General features: G+C 43.0%; 1 protein-coding gene across 5 annotated transcripts in view; it reads left to right on the top strand.

Annotated features, from left to right (window-relative positions):
* Positions 1–26,845, top strand: part of BRD4 (bromodomain containing 4) — a 78,406-nt gene that overhangs the window by 9,148 nt on the left and 42,413 nt on the right. For 2 of the 5 annotated variants that reach the window (XM_088480363.1, XM_088480365.1), the window contains exons 2-6: positions 16,317–16,641; positions 22,921–23,058; positions 23,353–23,509; positions 23,604–23,684; positions 23,999–24,303. In XM_088480363.1, coding sequence (XP_088336489.1) covers positions 16,351–16,641; positions 22,921–23,058; positions 23,353–23,509; positions 23,604–23,684; positions 23,999–24,303 — 972 coding nt within the window. In that variant the 5' untranslated portion in view covers positions 16,317–16,350. Of the gene's footprint in view, positions 1–14,303; positions 14,340–16,316; positions 16,642–22,920; positions 23,059–23,352; positions 23,510–23,603; positions 23,685–23,998; positions 24,304–26,845 lie in introns of those variants that run through there. The other 3 variants (XM_088480367.1, XM_088480366.1, XM_088480364.1) reach the window with 2 other exon arrangements.

Here is a 26,845-nt window from a genome sequence, read left to right as displayed (position 1 = left end):
GATGTAAAAACCAGGTGGTGTCCAAGCCCCTGCACTAGTTACTCATTAGCTAAAGCATTGAATGGGATCTAGTCCCTCATTAGGCTTATGCTGCCCATTGACTAGACGAGCTGAAAACGACTGCACGATTACAACATTGTAACCATGCAGTCGTTTGTCAGTCTGTGATGAGCCTGCACTGAACGAGCAGTCGTTCAGTGCAGGCTCATCAATCATCTGCAAACATGCTGAACCTGACGTTATCGTCAGGTTGACCAGCTTGTTTGTACGTTGATAGATGTCGGAAACGACCAGTGGGCACGCGCATCGCTGTCCGTTTCCGACATAAGTGTCCACGATTTGCAAGTGATTGCACGATAACAACGTCGTTACAGTGCAATCGCTTGCAAATATCGCTATGTGGATGGGCACCTTTTAGTTATGCAGTTTGCTGGGCTTTTGCTTGCAGTGTACCTTACTGTGTACATGCAGTGTGAGCACAGCCATTGTGTTTGCTGATTACTAGAAGTCATAGTTCCTGGTGACTATTAAATAGACTGTACACTGTGTATGTGATGTGTGTACTAAGAGGGACATGATGGCATTTTACTTTATATCTGTGTCTCCATGTGTCTAATACAGAATATCTGAATTGTTATTTAGTCCAAAGTATTTTGAATCCAAAGAATAAACATTTACACACAAATCATGCTTCAATGCAACAGAAACCAAGACAGACATTTTGTATGTTACTTATACATGTTGTTTTAATATATTACACTTTGAAATGGTAATAAAACTTAATAAAATATTTTTGATCTATTGCATTTACTGGTCTTTTTCTATATGGCCCATACACATCCTAATAAACTGCTTTAGTTAGGTGTAGACAAAACATTGTAGTTGGAGGCAGAAGTTCAGTAGTTACTGAAGGTTATCGCCTCTGCTGGCGATATTGACCAGAAGTGACTGTCAGAAAAACATCTTTGTGTGTGTAAAATAAATGAATATATTTCCACTGAGACTTTTGAGCTGCAAGGAAGGTAAAGTTGATGTATACATGGAGAGGAAGTTAAAGCTTACCTAATTAGTGTCTTTTGAAAACCTTCACCTACAAAATTAGTCTAAAGCCTAATGGGGCACATCCACTAGACGATCTACTTCCTGTCCAATCTCTAAAGGATTTTTCTTTGATTTTTTTTTTTTCCCTTAAAATTTTATCTTTCAGTGTGAACAATTTGCAAACTATCTTTAATAGATCAAGTGAAATTGACCTGCATGTTCAGTCGACTGACGAGACGGTCAAACGACCAGCAGGAGAGCGCATCGTTGACCCTTAACGACCAAGTACTACACGATTTATAAACTATTTTTAAACGATTGAAGGATAACGACGTCGTTATCGTTCAATCGCCTGCTAAAATCGTGTAGTGGATGCCCCCTTTACAGTTAAACCTTATTGAAAGCTGATTTTAAAAGGCTGTTAAACAGCTTCACATATTAAACTATATTGTTACTTGAGGACTAAAAAGGAACCTCAACCTATAAGCATATATTATACACTTAATTTGAGAAGCCTGAGCCGTCAATACAAAACACCCCTGAAGAAGTCATGATTGACTAAACACGTTGGGTGATAGTTTGTCGCTTACAGTGTTTCTAACTGGTTGACATCAGAACCTTAAGATGCGTACACACTGGGCGATATATTGCCCGACCCAGCGATAACAATATAGTTATCGTTCACTATATCGGCCACGGTGTACGCAAAAACGACCAACGATGTGCGCACCCGCAGGTCGTTGGTCTGTCCATCGCCCGAACATGCAGGCCAACCTGACGATATTGTCAAGTTGTTGCATGCTCGGGGATGAGGGAGGGTGCCCGGCACAGTACATTTTGAAATTAAGGTTATTAATTTAGAATTGACCAATCAATATTGGCAAAATATTAAAAATACCGCCGCTCTACAATAAGTAAAAAACTTTCATTGTTACTGATGGGTCCTTTCTGGAGATTAGCTGCCACCTATCCAATATAAAGAAAGAAAAATTAAGACTAAGTAACACATTCATGCATTCTAGGTATATATGTATGTATATATATATATATAGTTATATATATATATATATTTATATATATATATATATATTAGGGATGTGCAGGCTCGGATAGGTTCGAGTTTGCACGCCGAGTTCGGATTTTTCCCTCCAAAAAAACGGTACTCAGAAAGAGGCAAAATGTCATCATGCATGGACAAACATCATCATTCCTGGACTTGTCCAGGAATGATGATGTTTGTCCATGCAAGATGACGTTTTGCCTCTTTCTGAGTTCCGTTTTTTTGGAGGGAAAAATCCGAACTCGGCGTGCAAACTCGAACCTATCCGAGCCTGCACATCCCTAATTATATATATTTGTTCCCGCTAGGCTGTATTGGCGTGGCGCCCCGCTGAAACAGCCTGTGGGTGCTGTCCTCGCCTGAGGGGAAAATTGCTGTGTAGCGATCTTAGACACGTCCCCTTTTCATTGGGCACACGTGCGCCTTCGGCTTGCACAGATGTGTCCTTTCATTAGGTCTGGACCTAGAGTGAAAAACAATAAATAAATTACAGAGATATAAATATATAGATAGATAGATAGATATATTGGCCATAGCATTAAAATGAGACAGGTGAAGTGAATAACAATGGCACCTGTCCAGGGATTGGATGTAGCAAGTGAACAGTCAGTTCTTGAAATTGATGTGTTGGAAACAGGAAAAAACAGGCAAGCATTGGATCTGAGCAACTTTGACGAGGGCCAAATTGTGATGGCTAGACTGGGTCAAAACATCTTCAAAACAGCATGTCTTGTGGGGTGTTCCCTGTATGTAGTGGTTAGTATTTACCGAAAGTGGTTCACAGAAGGACAACCAGTGAACCAGCTTACAGGGTCATGGGTGTCGAAGGCTCATTGATGCGATATGTTAGCTTGCGTGGTCCTATCCCACAGAAGAGCTAGGTAGCACAATTTGCTAAAGCCAGTGCTAGCTACCGGTATGATAGAAAGTTGAACCAAAAGAAACAAACAAGAAAAAACCTACACAAATGTGTGTAGTGAAAACAAAGAATCTTTCCCTATAATCTCTCAATATCTCTCAGGTTGTCAGCTAGGGAGGTGTACCCAGGAATAAAACTGTATAATAGAACCAAGAAAGAGAAAAATGATTCCATAATTGGGGCACTTGCAGACTTATTTTCTTAACAATTTGACAGCATAATTGGGGGGTGCTGCCTATCAACAAGAATGATAAAAAAATAGCATAAGAATTGTCAACAGCGAAATATTCACTTTTTTAATATTTTGCTGTTGATGGGCAGTACCCCCCACTTGATGACGATCATGAAAATAAGTCTGCGAGTGCCCCAATTATGGAATACTTTTTCTCTTTCTTGGTTCTATGATAGAAAGGTGTCAGAACACACAGTCAATCTTAGCTTGCTGCAGACTAGACTGTACCTATGCTGACTCCTGTCCACCACCAAAATCTTCTACAATGGGCATGTGAGTGTCAGAACTGGACTGAAATCACATTTTCTTTTACATCATGTGGAAAACCAGGTGCATGTGCATTGTTTACCTGGGGAAGAGATGGCAACGTGATGCTCTTGGCAATTATCTGCTGGGAAACCTTGTGTCCTGGCATGCATGTGTATGTTGGTTTGACACGTGGCACTTACCTAAAGATTGCTGCAGATCAAGTAAACCCCTTCATGGCAACGATACTCCCTGATTACAGTGTGTCTCACACTGCAAAACTTGTTCAGAAATGAATTCTGGAAGATGACAAAAAGTTCAAGGGGTGGGGAATTCAATTGTTTTAACATGGTTGCAGCTCCCGTTTGGGAGCTATTCAATTGTTTCATTTGCTGGGTGCCCATTATGTATGCTCACAACCTTCTGAAGTGGTGAGCCAAAAGCTGCCCAAAGTTAGGCTTTTGGGTGTTACAGTAGTTTGCACGGGTTTAGTGGCCTATCCCAGTTCTTTGGGGTGCGACATGGGAGGTAAGTAATGGGTACCGCTGGCACTACAACCCATCGGTAAAAAAATTTAATTGCCTGTCTGGTGCCCAATACTTATGGCCGTCAAAAACAAATTGAATTTTGCCCAAGGTGCTGACTTGGCCTCCTAGATCTCTATCCGATTGAGCATCTGTGGCATGCACTGTAAAAACAAGTACGAGCCATGGAGGCCCCACCTCTCATCTTACAGGACTTAACTGGAACCAAGACGTTAGCAGATGATCCATTATCACAGGACACCTTCAGAGGTCTTGTGGAGTCCATACCTCTGCGGGTCAGCGATGTTGGCTTATAACATGCTATGATGCTGAAAATACAGTATAACTCCTAAAATCATTTTCTAAGTTATTCACTGCATGCTGCTTATATCTGTGATTGCCCATTACTTGTGGCACAGCACTGCTTCCGTTCAGCAAAGCTAAGACTGTAGAATGGATGTAAGTCCGTGTACTAGATTCATTCTCCCCCTTTACATATTAATATACTCTTACTGTATAAAGCTTAAATAAATGTACTGCTTTCCTTTCTAATTATTTAGTGAAGGTTCCTCCCCTTTGCTGTATTCAGCAGGATCTTGACAAATTACATATGGCCAGACCCTCTGCCAATCACCTGTCCTGCTCTTACCATAGCAGGAGAGATCAGAAAAGCCTTAGAGCCCTATGTTCTGTTAGCTCTCTACATGGAGATAGCCAAGCAGCGCCAAAGATAACTGGTGGACACACTAGCTATATATAAGGGCCATATGAGCCTATGGATGCTGGTGTTTGAACTGTTTTTTTTCTTAGCCACAAACATCACAGATTTTCCTTTACTGCCTATATAGATGTACAGGAAAATCTGTACTGTAGCTCTATCATAATTCAAGGCAATGTGTGCATTAGTGAACGATGGTGGGGTCAGGGGCTGGATCAAATGTCTCTTATTGGGAAGAGAGAAGTATTCGTACAGTTCATATTTAAAGTGGAAACTCATTTTCCCAACTTCCATTCCCCCAGTAGAGGTGTTCTCCTTCTTGAAATAAGTGGTTTGGGATTCAACTTCACTTTAAAATTGACTAACGGCTACATTGATTGATATAATGGTTAACTATACAAAATACAGTGCATCCGGAAAGTATTCACAGTGCTTCACTTTTTCCACATTTTGTTATGTTACAACCTAATTCCAAAATGGAATAAATTGATTTTTGTCCTCAAAATTCTACACACAATACCCCATAATGACAACGTGTAAAAGTTTTTTTTGAGATTTTTGCTAATTTAATAATAAAAAAACACATGTACATAAGTATTCACAGCCTTTGCCATGAAGCTCAAAATTGAGCTCAGGTGCATCCTGTTTCCACTGATCATCCTTGAGATGTTCCTACAGCTTAATTGGAGTCCACCTGTGGTAAATTCAGTTGATTGGACATGATTTTGAAAGGTATACACCTGTCTATATAAGGTCCCACACGTGACCATGCATGTCAGAGCACAAACCAAGCATGAAGTCCAAGAAATTGTCTGTAGACCTCTGAGACAGGATTGTCTCGAGCCACAAATCTGGGGAAGGGTACAGAAAAATATCTGCTGCTTTGAAGGTCCCAATGAGCACAGTGGCCTCCATCATCCATACATGGAAGAAGTTCGGAACCACCAGGACTCTTCCTAGAGTTGTCCGGCAGTCTAAACTGAGCGATCGGGGAAAAGTGCCCTAGTCAGGGAGGTGACCAAGAACCCCGATGGTCATTCTTTCAGAGCTACAGCATTCCTCTGTGGAGAGAGGAGAACCTTCCAGAAGGACAACCATCTCTGCAGCAATCCACCAATCAGGCCTGCATGGTAGAGTGGCCAGGCCGAAGCCACTCCTTAGTAAAAAGCACATGGCAGCCCACCTGGAGTTTGCCAAAATGCACCTGGACTCATCAGTCCAGAGAATTTTGTTTCTTATGGTTTGAGATACAAAGATTGAACTCTTTGGCGTCAATGCCAGGTGTTATGTTTGGAGGAAACCAGGCACCGATCATCACCAGGCCAATACCATCCCTACAGTGAAGCATGTTGGTGGCAGCATCATGCTGTGGGGATGTTTTTCAGCAGCAGGAACTGGGAGACTAGTCAGGATAGAGGGAAAAATGAATGCAGCAATGTACAAAGACAACCGGGGAAGAAAACCTGCTCCAGAGCGCTCCTGACCTCAGACTGGGGCGACGGATCATCTTTCAGCAGGACAATGACCCTAAGGACACAGGGTCACCATTCACTCTGTGAATGTCCTTGAGTGGCCCAGCCAGAGCCCAGACTTGAATCCGATTGAACATCTCTGGAGAGATCTGAAAATGGCTGTGCACCGACGCTTCCTATCCAACCTGATGGAGCTTGAGAGGTGCTGCAAAGAAGATTGGGGGAAACTGCCCAAAGATAGGTGTGCCAAGCTTGTGGCATCATATTCAAAAAGACTAGAGGCTGTAATTTCTGCCAAAGGTGCATCAACATAGTATTGAGCAAAGGTTGTGAATACTTATGTACATATGATTTTTTTATTTTTTTTTTTAGAAAATGTGCATAAATCTCAAACTTTTTACACATTGTCCTTATGGGGTATTGTGTGTAGAATTTTGACGACAAAAATTAATTAATTCCATTTTTGAATAAGGCTGTAACATAACAAAATGTGGAAAAAGTGAAGCGCTGTGAATACTTTCGGGATGCACTGTAGGTGTTCACAAAATATTAACGTAAGCAAAGTGGTCATGTGCAGCAGGAAGGCCACGAACAGGGCCGCTTACATGGGATTAGCATATGAGTTTCTAGGTGATTGGGTGATGACATGTTGGCTGTTCCTGTTACATATGTAAGCTAACATGTAAATAGAATACATTTAAAGGCCCCTTAGAGACGGAAGTTTTCACATGCCCCTTCTTTAAATAGCATGGCTATAGTTAGAGGGGGACATACAGAAGAACATTTTGCATACCTCTCTGCTCCTAATGCCTCCTCACTTCTTGTTTTATCAGACAATTCTGATTTACAGCAGTGACCTACAAATTTGTTACTTTAGAAGTGTTATATTGTACTACTTGGTGGGCTTTCTGGCACACCGCAGCCACGTCCTGTGATATAGCTGATGATACTGAGCAGTTGGCCCCCGAAACAACCATGATGTCTGAACAGGATCTCATTCAGTTTGGGCAAAGACCCCCTATCCTTTGGGTTGAACACCAAGGTCAGCTTGTGTATGGCTACAAGACTTTTGCTGTAGACCAACAAGTGAAACCTCTACTGTAAAAATGATATTCCTCTGCAAGCTTATGGTGTACTGACTGTAAAATAGTCACAAACTTTACATGTAAATTGGATGAAATTTTTAATTTACTCATAAGAAGGTTCTATTTACAGTCATTATTCCCATAAATAAGCCTTATAAACAAGTTACTTAAAATATTAACGGATAGTCAATTGTGGTTATGCTTGATCATTTAAATAGCTGTAGATGTTAAGCATATTCATGCTGCCAGCAGTGGTATTGTGCTGATAACAGTACTGGACTGTGTAATCCTTCATGCTTAGAGATTCTGCCACATTGACAGCATTATTTTAAGATTGCATTCATACAGTCTTATCTTGTAACTTTTAAGAAAGACATTCATTGAGTTATTGAGTGTCGCCTTGTAAAGCCGAGGCTTTTAACCCGTGTATCACATCCTTGTGATCTTTGAAGATTACTGTGTATTGCCAACTAATAAACTGATTGTTAATTGTGTGTGCAGCCTGGATGGTTTTCTGTTTTTAACATACCTGCTTCTCCTGCTGTGGAAATATCTGAGAAAATTTTCTTTTAAAAGCAAAGATTACAGTCATTGTATAACAATACGTTGATGGGAATCTGTATTGGCGTTCCTGCTAGGCTGTTTCACAGTGAGCACAACGCTTGGGGGCTGCCCGGCATGTCCGTAAGTGCCCCCAGGAGTGACGAAAAAGGGACGCGTCATAAAGACGTACCCCCTTTGGTCACACCCCCTTTTCGCCCGCGCGCGTAGAAGTGCCCTAGCTCTAGGTCCGGCGCCCTGCATGCTGCCAGACCTAGAGTGAACACTGTGGGTGGAATTCAATTTTTTCCAGCCCCTATCGTGCCCGAAGGAGCTATTCAATTCTTGCTCCCGTCGGGCGCGATCAGCTGCCAGCGCTACATTTCAGCTTGCAGCCCCAGGGGGATGAGAGCTGAAAAGTGACCTGTTTGGGCGCTCAAACATCACTTTTCGCGGTCACGCCCAGCACTTTGGTCGAGTTTAGCTGCATTACGCGGCTAAACCTGACCTCCTATGGACGCGATCAGCGCGAAAAACAGCAGCAATTGAATAGCGGCCCGCGATCTCCTGTCACTTTAGACGGGAGATCCGCACCGTGTAATCAATTGAATTCTGCCCTATGTATGTAATGCCAGGGGGGGTGCCTAACCAAAACCTCCCCTTTCCCTAGCCTAACCCTCCTCTAGCACCTAACATACCCCGCTTACCTTCATTCGGCATGGCGGCTGTCAGGCTCTCTGCGTCAGGATTAAAGTTAGGCGTCGGGATTTAGACGTCTGGCTTTCCGCATTGGCATTCTGGTGGCCGGCATGTTAACTACATCCCGTCTAGATGTGCCCATGCTGTTTAGGTAGCACAACCCATAGGATCAATAAACTGAGCATAATATAACGTTAAAAGCATGGCTCATACACATAGTAGAACACGTGAGCAGTTCATCAGAAGATTAGCAAACACAGCAATTACGATTAAAAAATATGTATAGGTGGAGATGGACAGGTGCCAGGAGCCACGTTGTCTGTGGCCTTAGACAGTCACTGCTGGCTCCTAACTTTTGTGTCTCATTTTATTGATGTCAAGTAGATGCACATGTTCCCGGACGCAATAAAATGTCCCACTGGCTGCATGTCCCACTGGCTGCATGTCCCACTGGCTGCTAGCTTTGGCTGACTGGCTCCTTATATCTGCAGTATTTTCCCTGATGGTATACATGACTAACAACCCCGTGTTAAGTTGCTGTCTCATGCACTAATGAGCATTTTCAGGGCTCCAACTCTGTGAGCTGATATTGACACAACCTGTAATTAGGAACATATTCTTATGCTGGGTAAACACTGACAGATATATTGGCAGATCAATTGATCGGCCAATATATTTGAGGCCCGTCGGCAAGTGTGTAAACACGATATGTCCCTGAACTGCCTCGTTCAGACATAGCGCATTGGCTGTGCTGCACAGCCAATGGACGGATATGTCTGCAGACATCTGTCCATCGGCAAGTGTATACGTGCGGTCTGCAGGCCACCCTTACGCACACAGCGGCAGCCTCGGGGAGGGGAGCAGGAAACGCTCCCGACCCGGGGGACACGCAGATGATGGCCGTTCAGTGTGTCTGAACGACCATCTTCTGCAGATATATCTGTACAACACTCTATCTGCAGATATGTCAGGTGTACCTACCTATATTCACAAGACCCCCCCCCCCCCCCAATTTTTCATCTGTTGGAGCAATTTTCTCAACAATATATTTTTTGAGAGAATCAAAAGAAAACTAGTCCATTATATCATCCACACTCCATGTGGTGAAATTAAACATACCCAGGGGCCATAGGAAGGGGCGGGGATCTGCGATCAAACGACGTCTGAAGATGGCGCTTGTTCTCAGCAGCAAACTCTGAAAACGTTTCAGTTTTTGAAGTTTGCTGAATACCGGGGGGGTCCCTAGTGATGAATGGCCCGGTTACCGAAATATGCTACTGGGCTATTTATCGTATGATGACTAGGCCCCCCAGGGAAAACTGTAATAACTTGCAACTTTGTAGGCATTGTCTACCCAATTTTTATTTTAACGTGGCAATCATTTAAGTGCCAAAACCAGGCTTGTTTTGCCTTTTAAAATAATTGCCACTATAACACATTGGACAAACATGCAAATTGGAGGCTTACATTTCCCCTTCAGTCGGCTGGCTATTATACTGAACTAGCGGGTTTGCAAGAGTGTCGCCTGTGTTATATTGTATTTTGAGACAAACATTCCAGAACTACCTTAGGGATAAATATGTTCCTGTTTGGCATACATACCAAATACGTGTTTTGAACTTGCTGTATTTTATAATTCCCTGGGTTTTGGTTCCCCTGACATTTATAATGGATTGTAATAACAAGAAAAAGAGAGAATTGTATACGTACGCACACAGTGATGTGTAGGATATACGTTATAACTAGCTATAGGTGTCAGGGGGGTGCTTTGGTACTGTACTAGTCAACTTCTCTTGGTAAGAAGCTTCTCAAGAGACTGGGGGTGATTTTTTTTCTGCTGGGATGGATGGTCAGTATACAGGGCTGTAGTTCAATTTCCATTTTTTCTATGCTTATTTATTTGAAACTGTTTATGCAATACATGTAATGATCCTTTAAATCCCCAACAGTAATGTGCAGAGTGGTTAACGTTTTTTTGTCCTTGTCCTCCTATTGTCTGGTATATTATGGTTTATGTAACATGTTACACGTGCAGGGTAAGTGCTAGGATATGTATCTTACTATAGAGCCTTACCTTTGACTCATAGTGATTTTCATAAGGAAGCCTATATGTATGTAATGCACATTTCCAGACTGGGTGTTAAATCAGCTGCAGCTTCTCAAAGGACATGCAAACATCCTGTCTAATAGTGTCCTCTGTGGTGGTGCTGCCTGTAAGTGTGGTAGGTTTCACATCCTTATTTTTGTTATTGTGAACATTTCTCATTCTCATGTAAAATAAATAAAAGCTTGTTTGTCTGAGATTAGGTAAATGGCTTGAGTGCATTGCATCTTGTAATTATTGCTACAGGTTGTGTCTCCCATATCCAAATATTCCGAAATACGGAATTTATTTAGCATGACCGATATAGTGAAACCATTGCATTTTGATGGCTCAATGTACACAAACTTAGTTTGAGCCACAAAATTATTGAAAATATTATATAAAATTTACCTGCAGACTGTGTGTATAAGGTGTATATGAAACATAAATGCATTCTGTGTTTAGATTTGGGTCCCATCCCCAAGTTGTTTTATTTTTTTATGCAAATATTCCAAAATAAGGCATATTCTGATATCCAAAATACCCCTGGTCCCAAGCATTTTGGATATGGGAGACTCAACCTGTACTATGTTGTACAGACCCTTATGAATTCATAGTGCCCATAACATATGTAACTGAATGAGATGTATGCCTATTTCACAGATAGACAAATTGAATATTACAGATTATACCAGTTCAGATGGCTTTGTTTCCTATTGTCTGAATGCTATGCTTTGTGGTATTGGTTCCAAAAGTATGGTAGTGTTTGTTTGCTTTATAGAAGTTATGTATAATGTGATAATCAGTATCTGTTTAGGTAGTAACAATGCTATAGTCAGAAAGCTAGAACTTGTGATGTAAATTATCTTAAACTGGTTACACACTACACCACAGGTTCTCAAACTCAGGACCCCAAACAGTGCATGTTTTCCAGGTCTCCTTACAGAATCACAAGTGAAATAATTAGCTCCACCTGTGGATCTTTTAAAATGTGTCAGTGAGTACCTGCTGGGTAACCTGTAAAATGTGAACTGTGTGGACTGAGTTTGAGAATCACTGCACTAGATGATCTGCAAACGATGCGACAGTTGTCCCGATTTCCCTTGACCCCCCAGAACAAACAGTATAATGTGTACACACTGTCAAATCCTTCAAACAGAATAATATATCTTACACCATTTGGACGTTAGATCGTTAACCAGATAACGTTAATATATTACCTGGATGTCCGGTAGGGCATACACACTACACGATTTGCACAAAATCGAAAATGCAGTGAACGATGCATGGGAGCGCGCGACAGTGCTTACACACTGGACGATGTAGACTGGTTGTTTCGATACGGCCCAAAACGACAAATCGTCCAATATATTAGCTAGTGTGTACCCAGCTTTACTGTCATGTCTTTTAAACCATTTCATTTTTACATTTCTGTTTCTAATTGTAACTAGTCTTAAAACAATTTTATCTAGTAATAATCAGAAATATGCTCCAAGCTATTTCTACACTGTAAAATGTTTCTCCAGTAGACTTATAGGAGCTGAACCTACCGTTCAGAGAAAAGCTTCTTTATATCTTCCATTGGTGGCAATTCAACTCAATTTTGAATAGCGCCAGGAATGAGTTCCAGGAGCTATTCTGTTGTCCCCATCGCACGCACTAAGGGCCTGATTCAGACCCGATCGCGAGCGCCCAGCGCTCGCAAGCGGGTTGATGGTCCCTCACTGCGCATGTGCGAGATCCGGCCAGCGACGGGCGCTCCGTCGATACGGGTCTCGCACCAAAAGGGGACGGCTGTGGATATTGATTGACAGCTCGCCCCATTTTGGAGGTGGGCAGGGGGGGGTAGCTACACAAATGGAGGCGTTCCCAAAGCAGGAAGCTCTCTAGGGCTTGCGACGCATGAGACCCTACCACAAGGGTCTCGTCGCAAGCCCTGATATTCGCGACCATCACCTGGCCGCTCGCAAAAGCTGTGGGTGGTCACCCAAAGCTTAGCGAGCGGCCAGGAGGCCGTAACAAAAAAAAAAGTGCCCTGATTCAGAGCAAGCGCTCTTAGAGCGTCTGGCTCTGAATCAGGCCCTAAGTTCAATACCTGCATTGTATCACTAGTTTAGTTGGATTTCTGCTTCCACCTCTGGAGGGTGCGAGCACAAATACTCTAATCTGGGGGGTTAATAGCACGGTCAATTGAATAACTCTGGGAACTCATTCCTGGCGCTATTCAACATCGCACTGAATTGAATCACCCCTTTGTCTGTTTAGTGGTAAAATGAAGCCGCACCAAAGCTCCACAGAATGCTGTGCATTTACCAGTGCAGTACGATAGCTGTATAAGTCAACTAAGTAACATTGCTGGAAGTCCTTCAGATCTAATGTGGTTTTAGCGGTTGTCAACCAAAATTGGAGGGAAAAGAAACAGAAATGCCAGTCAATATCTGGTCAGGGACTCTGGTCAGCTGGTGAACGTAATCTGCTGTGTGTAGCGGTTATCAGCCAAACCACAGGGTGCTTTGGGTTAGTTCAGTTTTGTGTGTAGGCGAATGGAACATAGATCTTTAAATAAAGGACAGACTGCCCATATGGGCACTTGGCCATGGATGATTTCAGACTGAGCTTCGAATAGGTTGTTTCTAATTTGCTGCCACATTGGTGGTCTGATTGGGCAGATCTGTCCATTCTGCTCTGTTAATGCAACCAGATTTGCATGGTAGGTCAGTTGATAACCATACACTTAGATACACATAGCAGTCACTTGCTTGTTAATGGTTCACATGGTAAAATATTTCCCGGCCATTTTGGTTGTGTCTTTTTGTTTATGCCTATATGTATAAACTGGCATTTGGCTGTATTTGGCAAATGTATTTCTCTTTTTGTATGGCTACTCCACAGTACAACAGCAGCATTGCATGGCCAGTGGGTTTGGCCACCTGTGTGCGCTGGAGCAGTCTCCTCACTGAGCTGACTGGGCTTTTCTTGTTCCACCATTTAATCTTTGGGTCTGACTTGTATGACTTGTCTTTATAAGCTTAGTCCTGTCATTTTCTCACTATTTGTAAGCACTTTATGCTATTGTATTAAATTGTATCTAGTGCTTTTTGTAAGTTTTGAAACTTGTTCTGTTTGTACTTTGTAGCCTTGCATGACCTAAGCCATACATATTTTCTATGTCACGTTTTGTTTGTATATTACAAATAATCTGAACATGAATACAAGCATGCATAAGATATATATATCTGTGAATGGCCTTATCAGTGTGTACAAATCAGCGTGACAAGTTGCAGTGTTATCGCTGAGGTGTGTGGTTACGCTATTTGCTTATAGTAGCTACTCCGCTTGCGTAGCTCCGGTGCCCTCAGTTACATGTGATTGCATCACCACGCTCCTGCTGTGCATGACGTCAGATCCGCGACTAGGTTTACGCGGTCGTGAATCGGGCACTTTACGCCGCAAGCGTGACGCAGCTTCTACACGGCTCGCCTAGTTAACGGGGACCTTCCTGTTCCGTCACGTCGTTTTCGTAGCTTAAGCTCTAGGTACGCAATTGGCGCACACAGCAGCGGAAGTCTTACGTTCTCTCCACAGCGTACACGTCGTGAATATGACTTTTACGCTTTCTGTGAAATCGGTGGCTGGCTGCTTTGCGCAGTTTCCGTAACGCCGGTTCTCCTTGGCGGGCCTGTATCGGACGGTGAGGCGGCCGCTGGTGTCGCGTTTCCGGTGTGTAGATGTGTGTTATCACGGAATCGTGTGGCTCTGTATATCCGTGTGCCTGCAGGGGGGACATACCGGGGAGGTGGAGTCCGGGGCCTGCAGAGCAGCCCCGTGCCGGCGCCATTTTCTGGGAGAGGAGGCCGGAGGGTGGCGGTGGGGTGTATACATGTATCCTCTGTTGCGAGGTGTGACTGCGGCCGTGCCCCGGTGCCTCCAGTGTAACACTGTGTATGTGCTTGGTGATGCCCCCTAGTATACACAGCCTGTCCTCTCCCCATGCCGGCAGCCCGGTGCACCAATCGCTGCTGTATCATTACTGCTGTCCTGTGGTAGGTAGTGCAGGTAATAACCAGTCTCTCCTGCTGTGTGGTATACAAGAACGTATATACACAGACATAGAGCTGGTGTCATGTAGCCTGATGATCCTGGATGGAGGCAGTGTTTGGAAACCGAAACAAAAAGCAAGATCTCTGATATTTCAACAGATCGTCTTTGTGCTATTCTATTGTGTCTGTCCTATAGAACCCCTCAGGGAGAATGCATTTTACAGGTTACTGTTATGAGATTTACTATTTCCCAAATGAAGCAAAATCGATAACATATGAAAGTGTTTCTATTTATTGCATTGTAGAGGTTGTTGGTTAACGGGAACCTGATACTTTTGGTATTGTCATTAACAAAATCATAATTTTTTTTTTTCTTAATTAGTATTCCCTTACCTATTTCGTAAGAGGGGTAGTTAAGGGCTCTCTAAATAATTCGCTCTGCAACAAATCTTACTAAGCACAGACATGATGTATAGACCACAAAAAGCAGAATAATAGGTAATAGAGGACAGATGCATATGACAAGTACAAGTAGTGTAGTAGATGGTTAGTTAGCAAAAAATCTTAATAAAATGTGTGATATATATATATATATATAACACACGTGTGTTTGTGTGTGTGTAAATCTTTTTTGGGGGTAGCTGACAACACTATCGTGCACCCTCCCCTGCTCGCTGCTGGCAGGCACCGGGTAGGAGAGGGGGAGACTGTGAGGCTGCAATTCTTGCCTCTGGTGCATGGTGGACTCAAGGTGCAAGGGGGTGGCCAGAATCCACTTCCATCTGGGGCAGCTCCGGGTAGTGAGCTGCATTATGAAACTGCCAAAAGGTTTTGCTGCGCAGTGCCGGGCGACAGGGAAATTTTGCCGGGTGGAACTCTCAAGTGTATTGGATGGGTAGAACACTGCAGGATGGGACATATGTGGGAAGATGAGTGATACAAGTTCATAGAATGAGACCTATGCGGGATAATGAGTTATAAAAGTACAAAGGATAAGACGTGTTGTGGTATGAGCACAGTGCAAGGAGGGAAGTGGTTGGAGGAGGAGAGGTGATATACTATATACTATAACATAACAAAGATCAGGTCAATGGCACCACATATCCCAGCAAGCCCGGCCCTCCATCGGTGACTATGGTGCTGTACACACAATGACAGCCATTGCTCCGTCCCCAGATCCCCATCACTTCTTGCACCGTTGCTTCATGCATGGTCTGTGCCCTATCTCAGTCTCCCCTTTATACTTCCTGTGGCATCTATTAGCAGAGTAGAGGAGGTGGAGCCATACTGATTGAATGTGGCGGGCACTGCTCGTGTGACAGGCATACAACAAAACACCCACTCCTGTAACCACCTCCGGAGAAGTGGTGTTTTTTTTTTTGTTTTTTTTTTAACAATTAGCTTTATTAGCAGTGTACCTGGTTCTAGTAAAACTTAGTCACCAGGGCTAAAATCTTGGTCCCACTGACGACCTGGATTTGTCGAGCCCTGGTCTACGCAGTGCCATACAGTTATGCATTCTGCAAGCTGGGATGGGGCCAGCCAAATCTCCTGAAGTGCCCTTCACTGAAAACCTTTATGACGTTTATTACTGAAAAGTTAGTGTATTATTGGAACTTAACACAGATGTAAATCATTAAATGCTTTCTCTCCCTAGGTCGACTGGCCCTGCATGCGATGGGAGCTCTACCATGTCAGCCGAGACTGGGCTTGGTACACGTCTGAGGGCCACTTCTGGAATGGGTGACGGAGTTGAAGGGGCTCCGATGTCTGGGGCCCCACAGCCAACACCTCTTCCACATCAGCCGCCGGTTTCTCAGTTAGTCAACCCTCCTCCTCCAGAGACTTCTAGGCTAAATCAATCCAAGCGTCAGACCAACCAATTACAGTACTTATTGAAAACCGTGTTGAAGACACTATGGAAGCACCAGTTCGCTTGGCCGTTTCATGAGCCTGTGGATGTAATCAAACTTAATCTGCCCGTGAGTACAAGAAATCATTTATATGGAATCTTTCATGCGAACTAGTTTTTATTAAGATTTTGCTTTATATACGTAAATATCTTCTATGTTTGTTATATCTATAGGGGCAACTCAATTAAGCGCTCTGTTAATGGCGCTGGGAAGGAGTTCCCGGAGCTATTCAATTCAGCGTGCTGTTCAGTCCGACAATTACAACTTAAGTAGCAGACTAAAGTGCTTGCCACGAGGCCATTAGCTCCTCGCTAAGCCGGCAAGCAGCCTTGCTGCAGGCACTTTAGTAGGATTTTTGCTCGCACCCTCCTAAGCGCGCTGAATTGAGTAGCTCCGGGAACTCTTTCATCAGCACGCTTTAATTGGATCCCCCTTATGTTTGCGAAGTCACCATGTGACCCAGATGAAAACTTTTTGCAGCCAGATCCTGTGATTATACCTAGGGGCAGATTCAGTTAAGCATGAGGCTCCGGAGGAATTCTGCGCAATGTTGGCTGCGCTGTTACCGGCTATGGCCCGTATTCAATTAGAGGCGAAATGTGGAAAAGTTTTGCCTGTCCAACTTTCCACCTCCTTCGCCTGTTTCAGAGGCGGAAACTTGATGCGCGCGTCCCCGTTTTTCTCCATATTCAATTCCTAAACAGGCGAAAGCAGAACAGGTGGAAAGAAGTGGGGAAGTCAGTCTGTACCCCCAAAAAAGATGCACTAACATAGGGAATCAATGTAGATGTGTACTAATAGCCCTAATAAAAGTGTTTGGATACTTAAGTAGTTTTAAATTGCTTCTTATTAGCCTCTTTGCAAAAGTGGTGAAGAATGGCATAAAGCAGTATTTTTTGGTGAAAATAAGTAGTCCAGTCAAATTTGGGGTACTTGAAAATGGGTGCTAGCATATTTTTATGTCTGTACAGTGAACTTTAGAAAAAAAAAAAAAAAGTGAAAAACCACCCTCAAACATGCACCTGCAATTCCTAAAACACTTGGCCCCTCCTTACAGCGCCCCAAGAAGTCTATTTCGCTAGTTTTTGTAGTTGTCCCCCCACTTTTTACTTTTTTGCCCCCAAAAACAAAAGTACTTTTTTGGGGTGTTCTGAAGTATGTATTTTTTATTTTTTTTGTTGATTTGTCCTTTGGGGGGCTGTCCAAAGGGTGGTCGTTTCCCTACGTTTGCACCCCAAAATAACGATCTTGCACTTTTTTTCACCTGCTATTCATAGGAGATAATTTTCCGCCTATTCAATGCATTGACTTTCCGCTTAGGCGAAATCGTCCTGGAATTGAATATGGAGATACTTTGAAAACAGGCGGAAAGTCCGAATCCGCGGAAACTTGTCTCCAAACGGCACTTTTCGCCTCTAATTGAACCCGGCTCTATGTCGGTAGAGCCGTTGTCCATTTTTTTTCTGTTTACATCCCATGAGGTTGTGAGCAAAAATAAGTGAAGAAAACATGTTCTAAATTGTGGTCTTTGACTGTGTCTGCTAGATGAATTGCTTTTGGCACTTAATCCGCATAAACACTCAGCCTCCTGGTTCAGAACTTTGCCCCTAAATTTATTGGCCCTGTAATACCAAACAGCATCTTTCAGCTGTTAATTGTTCTAAGTTTTTAATTTGTTGAGCAGGGCTGTGGCTACATTTCCATGTACTAGTGCTTATATACCAATGTAGTATTGCATGCAATGTGTTGTGCAGGTGGACATTTGGCATGGAGTTTCTCACAGTGCAGCTTGTGTATGATTTCTGCACGCTGGCTAATCCTGTGCTTGACCTAAGAGATGAGCTGCGGTATTTTACATTTTTTGCCACACACTGGGGGCGATTTTCAATTGTTCTTTTAGTCGTGGTAATTAATGGTCGCCCAATGAAGCAATTTAGTTGTTTTTGGGCACCCATTAATTATCGCGCTTGTCGCACCCGATTAGGCCAGGTTTAGCTGTGTAAAATGGCTAACCCTGTCTAAAGTTCTGGTTAGGGTGCCCAAGCCACATACTTGTCACACATTTCTGCTTGTCACCTCAGGCTGCGAGTAGAAATGCGCAAACAACTGAATTCAATCCACAAAATCACTTCTGGTTTCATCATGGTTTGTAAGTGCTGCTGCTTAGTGCTGATTTTCTCATTTACGTATTTTGTCCGCGGCCAAAAGACGCAATGTAGGGGAAAAGTCCGGCAAGCGGAACTTTATCGCCGGTGCAAAACTAATTGAATACTGCCCTTAATTGTCAACTGTCGGACCAAACAGCGCAGTGAATTGAATAGCTCCGGGCGCTCCCTCCTGGGGCTTATTCAGCATCGCGCTGAATTGAATTGAGCCCATTGTTATATGTACAATTGCCCAATAACTGCTGTAATCTGTATTGCAGCCAATTCCTATATATATATATATATATATATATATATATATATATATATATATATATATATATATATATATATATATCCACACACACACACACTAAACTTGACATTTTAGAAATAGAAGTTGTACACAATGGCAGGGTTTATCCCGCGACTAATTGCTGGCAAAAAGCTATCCAATAAAATAGCCTTTTTCCTCGCACACAGAAGCACGCTGATTCCGCGTAAACTGCGGAATCAATGTTTTTTTTTCTGGAGCGCTAGCCTGATTTTGGGGGTTTTTACGTGGTTTTTACCTCGCACGTCCATGAGCTGTGAGGTACATACAGTCTGACTGCGGGGACTCTCATGCGGGGTCTCAGGGACTCATGCGTGAGGAATCCCCGCTAATTGAACAGGTCTGGTGTGGCAATTAGTAGCAGGGTTTAATTGAGTATGCCCTAATGTTGTCTTCACCTGTATGAAGTAATTTTAAATATACTGTATATGTGATAAGCATAGGAGCACCAGGGCTACTTCTGGGTCAGATGTTTGAACAAACAAGTTAGATGGTTGCTGCGTGTTTTATACTGCGACTGATGCTTGCTCAGGTATTCTTACACCACGTGCTGGTCCTCTAGGAAACTCACATCTGTCCATTCTGTTGTCCTTGTATATTTCTTATGCCGAATTATTTCTGTATGTTATGCAGTTTGTTTTATTAGATGCCTTCATTATTCTGTGCAGTACACATGTAAATGTTATGATTACTGGTTTCATGTATGTCGTATCTGTACAGGCGCTACAGAATCTGTGGTGCCATATTACTGATGATGGATGTAGCTGCACTGTTGGTAAAACAGGTGTAATCATTTTTGGACTGTTCAGTGTTTAGCACAGATTAGTATTTCCCTCTTGTGGGTGTTCTATCATTTTAGTGGTATAGATTGACAGACTAGAGTTGCAAATTTCTAAAATGTACAACACCCAAAATTCAGGTTTATCATTCTATTTTAAGCTAATGCGCATCAACCCTGGATTTTCGTCAGTGGAAACGAATCATCCCGGGTCCTGAGACCCGGGGAACCAGCACGAGTAGCTTGAAAGGTTGGGCACGGGTCATTCTTGTGTCACCCTGCAATGTAAACGGCGCTACTTGGGTCACGATGACTCGGGTCGTGCAGCATTGTACCTGATTGGCCGGCTTCAGTGGTGCTTGGAGATTACATCATCTCCAAGCGTCCTCTGCAATGCCGAAAGCCCTGAGTCACTGCAGACCCGGGTCTGGCGGGAACGGTGTCGACTTGGGCATGTGTTTCTTTAAAAGGCACTTCGGTAAGAGGTGTGTTTTTTTTTTTTTTTTTTTTGTAATAATTACATGAATGTTATTAACGTGATCCGTTTATGGGTGCACAGTGTTAAGCGTTACTGCCTCACAGCTCTGGTGTTAGGACCCTGGTGGGGAACTAACCCCTATCTGTGTGTAGTGTGCATGTTCTCCCTGTGTGTGGGGTTTCCTCTCTCTCTAAACCTACTGGTAGGTGTGTTCGATTTTAATGAAAAAAACTATTGCTACTGATTGTCATGAAGCGCGCTCCTGTGATTCTCGTAATTCAATTGCAAGTGGCCATTCACGGCGATCGTGGCGATGAGGCACAGCCTGTGAGAAGTGCATGACATCTTATCCTGAACCCCCACAAAATGGCAAATAAGATAGCAGAACAGTATTCAATGGTTGCTAGTGGCTTAAAGCAAAGTTCTGGAAGTACTTAAACGGTGTGAAAAGGTTGATTTTTACATCATGTATAAATGGTGTAAAAAAAAGATAGCCAGCAAATGTTTTTCAACAAATTAACGCATTTTGGGGGTACAGAAAATTGTATGTAAAATGATTTTCTGTGTTTTTTGTAGAAATATGTAAAATGTTTTTGAAAAAAACCTTTAGCTCCCATTTGCAAGGTGAAAAAGCACTTTCCCATCAATACAACACCTTTGCTTACATGTCCCTCATCATCTTACCCATTTATGAGCTTTATAGATCAGCTGAAAACTGACATATCCTTATTGGCCCAATTATACTATTCAACCCTCTCCAAATGCATGAGTGTATTCTGCACTATGTCCCTGCATTGTTACCTTTATAATAAGGACTTCCCCACCGTATTTCCTGCTCAGGGGATTGTGAGGGGAAAAACGTGATTTTGCTGTGACAATTGTCACAGAGTTTGGAATTGAATTGCAAAATATCGCAGAGATGACTTTTACCTGCAATTTTCATTTTGTGTGGCCAAATTCCCAGGACATCATATTGAATTGAATCTGCCCCTCTGTGAGTGATTAAGGGGGAAATGTATCAAGCCTCCTAAATAGGATAAGTGATGAAGTTTCCCATAGTAACCAATCGGCTTCTGGCTATCACTTATCAGGTATGTTCTATAAAACGATACATACAAGCTGATTGGTTGCTATGGAAGACCACTCTTTAGAAGGCTTGATACATTTCCTAAATATTTTTCTAAAGTTCTGTATTATTGCCCTTTTTATTTTGAAGGAATGTGTAAACATTTTAAATATTCCATTTGTAAAGTGCTGTTTTCTTCCGCTTCCCTTGCTTATTAAAACAAGTCTATACCCATGTTTTAATATGTGTATATCTTCTATTTCATTTGTGTCCACACTCTTCACCCAATTGTAGTGTTCCTTATCTATATAATGTTTGTACCTTATGTACATTGTATAATGTAATGTAAACCGTTGCTGTATTTGAAGTATTGGATGTGTTGACACTCGGCATTGTATGGGCTAAGTTCAGGCATCAAGTTCAGGGTCGTTGACGATATCTCCAGTTGCTTGTACTTGCAGTACAATCTGGGGATATCATTAGCGATGCCATGCTGCCGAATGCATGCCTTCCGTCCCCCGCCACCCCCCCCTGGTGCCGTTGTTCGCCGTTGTGTGTATGCACTTAATGATGCCGGCATCCCCACTGGGTCACTCCGCTTACTATATCGCTTAATGTGTACCCAGCTTAAAACTAGATATAACTATCCATCACTCGGTAGCCTGTACTTACATGCAACTGATTCTTGCCCAGGTGTTCTTAAGCTGGCCACACACTAGACCAACTTACATCCAACCAGCCAACTTGTTGATTGGTTGGAATAAAAATCTGGTAAGGTATGAAAGCAAATGACAATCAGCAATTTGCTCCCAAATGCCGGAAAATGGACAAAAACTGTTGTTTGAACAAATTATTTCAATCAAACATTTAACAAAACTTGTCTGACGACCATTTTCATCTGTTTTCTGGCATTTAGGAACAAATTGCTGAGCATCCTTTACTCCCATTCCTTACCAGATTTTCATTCCAACCAATCAACTAGTTGGCTGGTTGGACAGATAATCTTTAGATGTGTGGCCAGCTTTACACTGTGCTGGTCCTCTATCAATCTGTCATGCCTGTCCATTATGTTATGTCCCTTCTCCAATTCAAGATGTTGTCATTTGGAAGGAGCGTATTACAATTTATAGATTTATAGATGCTGCTTCTATGGGGGGAGTTCAGTTGTTGTCTGGGCGACCACCTGCAGTAATTCAGTTGTACTGCTGTTTGGGCGCCCAGTCAACAACTTATCTTCCCCCATAGAAGCAGCAGCAGCCTCCCAAGGTGGTGGGCAGAAGTGTGTCCCAAACTGCACTTTTCGCATTGCGGGCTGGACCCCAGGCACAGTGAACTGCTCCGCCGGGCGCACATTAATTAGCGTGCCCACCCAAACAATTTAATTCCACCCAGTACCACCCCCCACAAAAATGTGCATTACAAAAATATCAGTCACATAACAATTTTTAGTTTTCTCTGCTGCAGTTTATCTTTAAACCGTGCAAACCTCGAGTTGCCAGGTACAAGGTACTGTATATATTTCTATATTTATTTTTTTTTCCTTTGTAGGATTATTATAAAATTATAAAGATCCCAATGGACATGGGCACTATTAAAAAGCGTCTGGAGAACCATTATTACTGTAATGCCCAGGAATGTATCCAGGATTTCAACACAATGTTTACAAACTGCTACATCTATAACAAGGTTAGTGGTGGTCGGGTAGCTGCAGCCTTTGCTGTGCTGCGAGCTAAGAATGTCATTGTGGGCACTCAGGCTAGTTATCCCACTGACCTCATTTATATGTTGCAGTGAGAGTGAACTGAAGAGGCCGATTGCTTCAATTTATTGAAGACTGAGGTTGAAATGTGATAATTTGTTGGTTCCCTGTAACTGTTTCCTCTCTAGCAAATACAATAAGGCACCCAAGTGTGTACTAAGATAAATACTGATATAGATATTGTAATTACACCTACCTGATGTACATCACTTTGTTCCCAGCGTACGGATGATATAGTTCTAATGGCTGAAGCCCTGGAGAAGCTTTTCCTTCAGAAGATTTCAGAGATGCCCCAGGAGGAGACTGAGCTGTCGATTGTTCAGAGCAAAGGACGTGGAAGAGGGCGGCGGGAACCAGGTGACTGGGATACAGAGGACGGTAACTAGAGGGGCGGCTTTACACCATCAAAGGAATCCAGAGCTTTAGAATGTAATCAACATTCAGATGTGTAAGTGTCTCCTGTGTCTTTCAGATGCCACGGTCATCCCTATGCGAACTCGGGTACCATCGATAAACCAAGGAGATAAGATCCCTTCAAAACCTCCAGTCACAGGTAAAGGTAACCTGAACATTGTTCTTACCCTCCTTAAGAGAACCTTATGAAAGTATGAAAATGTTCTGTCTTCATGTCTAGCACATTCTATGGCTAAATCAAACCGTTTTTTTCTGACGTTAGAATGCTCATTTTTACGTTAATGATTTACTTGTTGGGGTGGTAGTCAGTCATTGTATGCAGCTTAGGACATTGGTTATTGATGCGTCATAATGTGATGCGAATGAAATAATTTACATATTTATACTTATACAGATTGCAGAAGAGTGCAATCATTGTGTTTGCAGTTTCTTAACCACTTGGTTTTTCCTCAGCTGTCTCGAAGCCTGCGAACTCTACAGCTCCTGTTGTGGCCCGGGCACCTACACCTCCACAGACCCGTACCCCACCTGCTCGCGCCCCTGCCATCACACAAGCTCCCCTTAAATTTTCACCAACTGTAACTCAGGACCTGGTGGTGCCCACAACAATACCTGCTGCTGCTGCTCCCCCTCCTCCTCCCCCTCCCCCTCCCCCTCCTCCTCTTCCTCTTCCTGTTCCTCCTCCTACCCCTCCTGTACAGAGTCATCCATCTATCATCCCATCTACTACTCCCCAGCCTGTAAAGGGGGGAAGAACGGTGAGTTAATTTTGGCTAATTGTCACAATGAATGATTAAAATTCTAGTACTTTGTTATGTATACTTAATTTCCGTAGGTCTGACTTCATGATTTCATTGGGAGCTATTCATTTGTTTTATCGCGCCTGATCTCCCATCTAAGTGATGGGAGATCAGGGGGTAGTATTCAATTATTTTTGGGCGCCCATGCCTTTTCGTGTATGTCGTAGCCAAATAGACCGGGTGTAGCCATGTAAAACGGCTAAACCTGTCTAAAGTCCTGTTTAGCACACCCAAACAGCAATTTAGGCGTCCTAAACCTGAACTTTTCGCACATTTCTGCTCGCCAGAATGTGTCCACCCACGGGATTCTCGTCCGAATGGAGCAAAAATGTTATTGCTCTGTCGGGCGTCCATTACTCACAGCCGCTGGTGAAAACAATTGAATCGCCTCTATTGAGTACAAGATCAATGAAAATGAGCAAACATGATTTGCGGTTAGTTTAGTGGCAGGTGTAAGGTATAATAGTAATATAAGCTTTTATGTTTTACAAGAAGTTTCTGTCCAACTATTGCTTAGTGAATGAGTGCTGTAAATGGTATCTTTCAAAACTGCTGTGCTCTCCTCTTTTGTGTCTGCACATAGACAGTCATGTGGAAAAGGATGTGCAGCCTCTTTGAATTATGTGTTTTTGCATATTAGGACATAACACTGAATCTAATTACAACCCCTAATGTGTATTACATTTTTATTGTACCACATGAAGAAGCCATGTGTGAAAAAGTAAGTAGACTGTGGCAGTTCCCCCCCTCCTAGATCCTCCCCGCACATACAACGGGAAATAAGTTATTACCTTACAGTGCCCAATGGTAATGTGTGTGCGTGCGTGTTTGTATCAGAGGGATCTCGGGTGAGGGGGGGGGGGGGTGACAAGGTTCTGGCAGCTACAGCCTGTCGAATCCCAATTATCAGGATTGCACCACAAAAGCCTGCTACCCTTCGTCAGATTTCTCATGAACACTGCAGGACCTTTGTTTTTCAGGAGGGCCCAGTGGTGTTGAGCTTACACCTAATAGGAACTGGAGAGAGGAAGCGTTGCAGCCCCTTTCAGCAGTGCAAGTTACGTTCTATGGAACTTGGATGGATGGAACATTTTGTCTCTTTGGAGACCCGGGATGCAAAGCACTGCAGCAGAGCTCTGACGTCTCTGGCTGCCTGTGACTCTGAGCTGTTCCCCTGGGATGTGGCTTTGCACATTCTAGTGGTGTAAGCTTCTGGGGACAAAGTCCTGGAAGTCCTGAAAGCTGGAAAGCCCAGACTTGATGACCATGACAGACAGACTGCCATATACTGATCAACTACATGAACCTGTATTGGTAAATGGGTCTGGTTTTACCCCCTGCCCTAGTGTAACTATATAAAAAATGGTTAGTAGCCATTGTAAAGCTGATGAGCATCATTACCTTAAAGTGGTGTGTGAGACGGGATAGCTGTATTAAGCAAATCAGCATTACGATCTGTTGTGTTCCTGTGAGCAAACACAAACTGTCCTGTGCCAAGTTCACGCTCTACCTACCTCCCAAAGTGTAAACGCTAATGAAGGGTTCTGTCAGTAGAACAAACAAAGAAGTGCTGCAGCAGTTACATACATCACCACGAAGCAAGCTGTACCAATGATACTCCTACAGCTTAAGGCACCATGTTATTGAACAGTTAGGATGACCAGCACATATCTGCCATGTTCTCACAGTGGTGGTCAGTGGCAATCTGAAATCCCATTAAATACGGTGTACAATGGAGTGGCAGTGTTAGTCCATCCTGTCATATACTGCCTCCATATAAAAGTAGTTTGAGCCAGGTACTGCTACCTACTACCTCTGTATAACAGCAGATCTGGCAGTTAGGTCTGGAGGTTTGTGCGAACACCTTTTTATCAAAGAAAATATATCTGCAATTTTCTCCAAGGTGCATTTGTTGCTGCTCATGGGTCTGGAAAGAGTTATAAGGCCACTTCCAAGCAATGTGAAGCCCATTATTTTATTTTGTAATTATTAACAAATGGAGGACATTGAAGACTCTTGCCAATCTTCCCAGGAGCCGGCATCCTAGCAAACTTCTCCAAATAACCGACTGAGCTGCATCTACAGGTCTTCAGGCCTTTGAAAAGACGGTAAATGTTAAAGTATATGGCTATCATCAGAAATGGACTGCACAAGCAAAGTGTTTAACCACACATCCCTCCCTTACATCAGCTACCAGGTATGATGATGGTGGTGGTGGAGGGAATGACTTTGGAGTGGTTTTGCAGCCATCGGACTTGGGTGTCTTGCTGTGTTCTGTATCATGAACACCTTCTTATCACAGTGCTATCTTTCCGACAACTGAAGCTTGGATGAAAGTGTCATGTAATAGGATAATGAGATCGGAGCACATCTACAACTGAATGCTTGCTAAAGATAAGAATTAAAAGTTTTTGGATTACATGTCAAAGTCCAGACCTCACCTCCATCCCATGGAGATGCTGTAGCCGGACTTTGAGAGCTGAGCGTAAACGAATGCCCT

Source organism: Taudactylus pleione, unplaced genomic scaffold, assembly GCF_031769625.1.
Source record: "Taudactylus pleione unplaced genomic scaffold, aTauple2 ptg000253l, whole genome shotgun sequence".
NCBI lineage: Eukaryota > Metazoa > Chordata > Amphibia > Anura > Myobatrachidae > Taudactylus > Taudactylus pleione.
The sequence above is the reverse complement of the archived record's forward strand: the minus strand, read 5'-3'. Positions and strand labels throughout refer to the sequence as shown.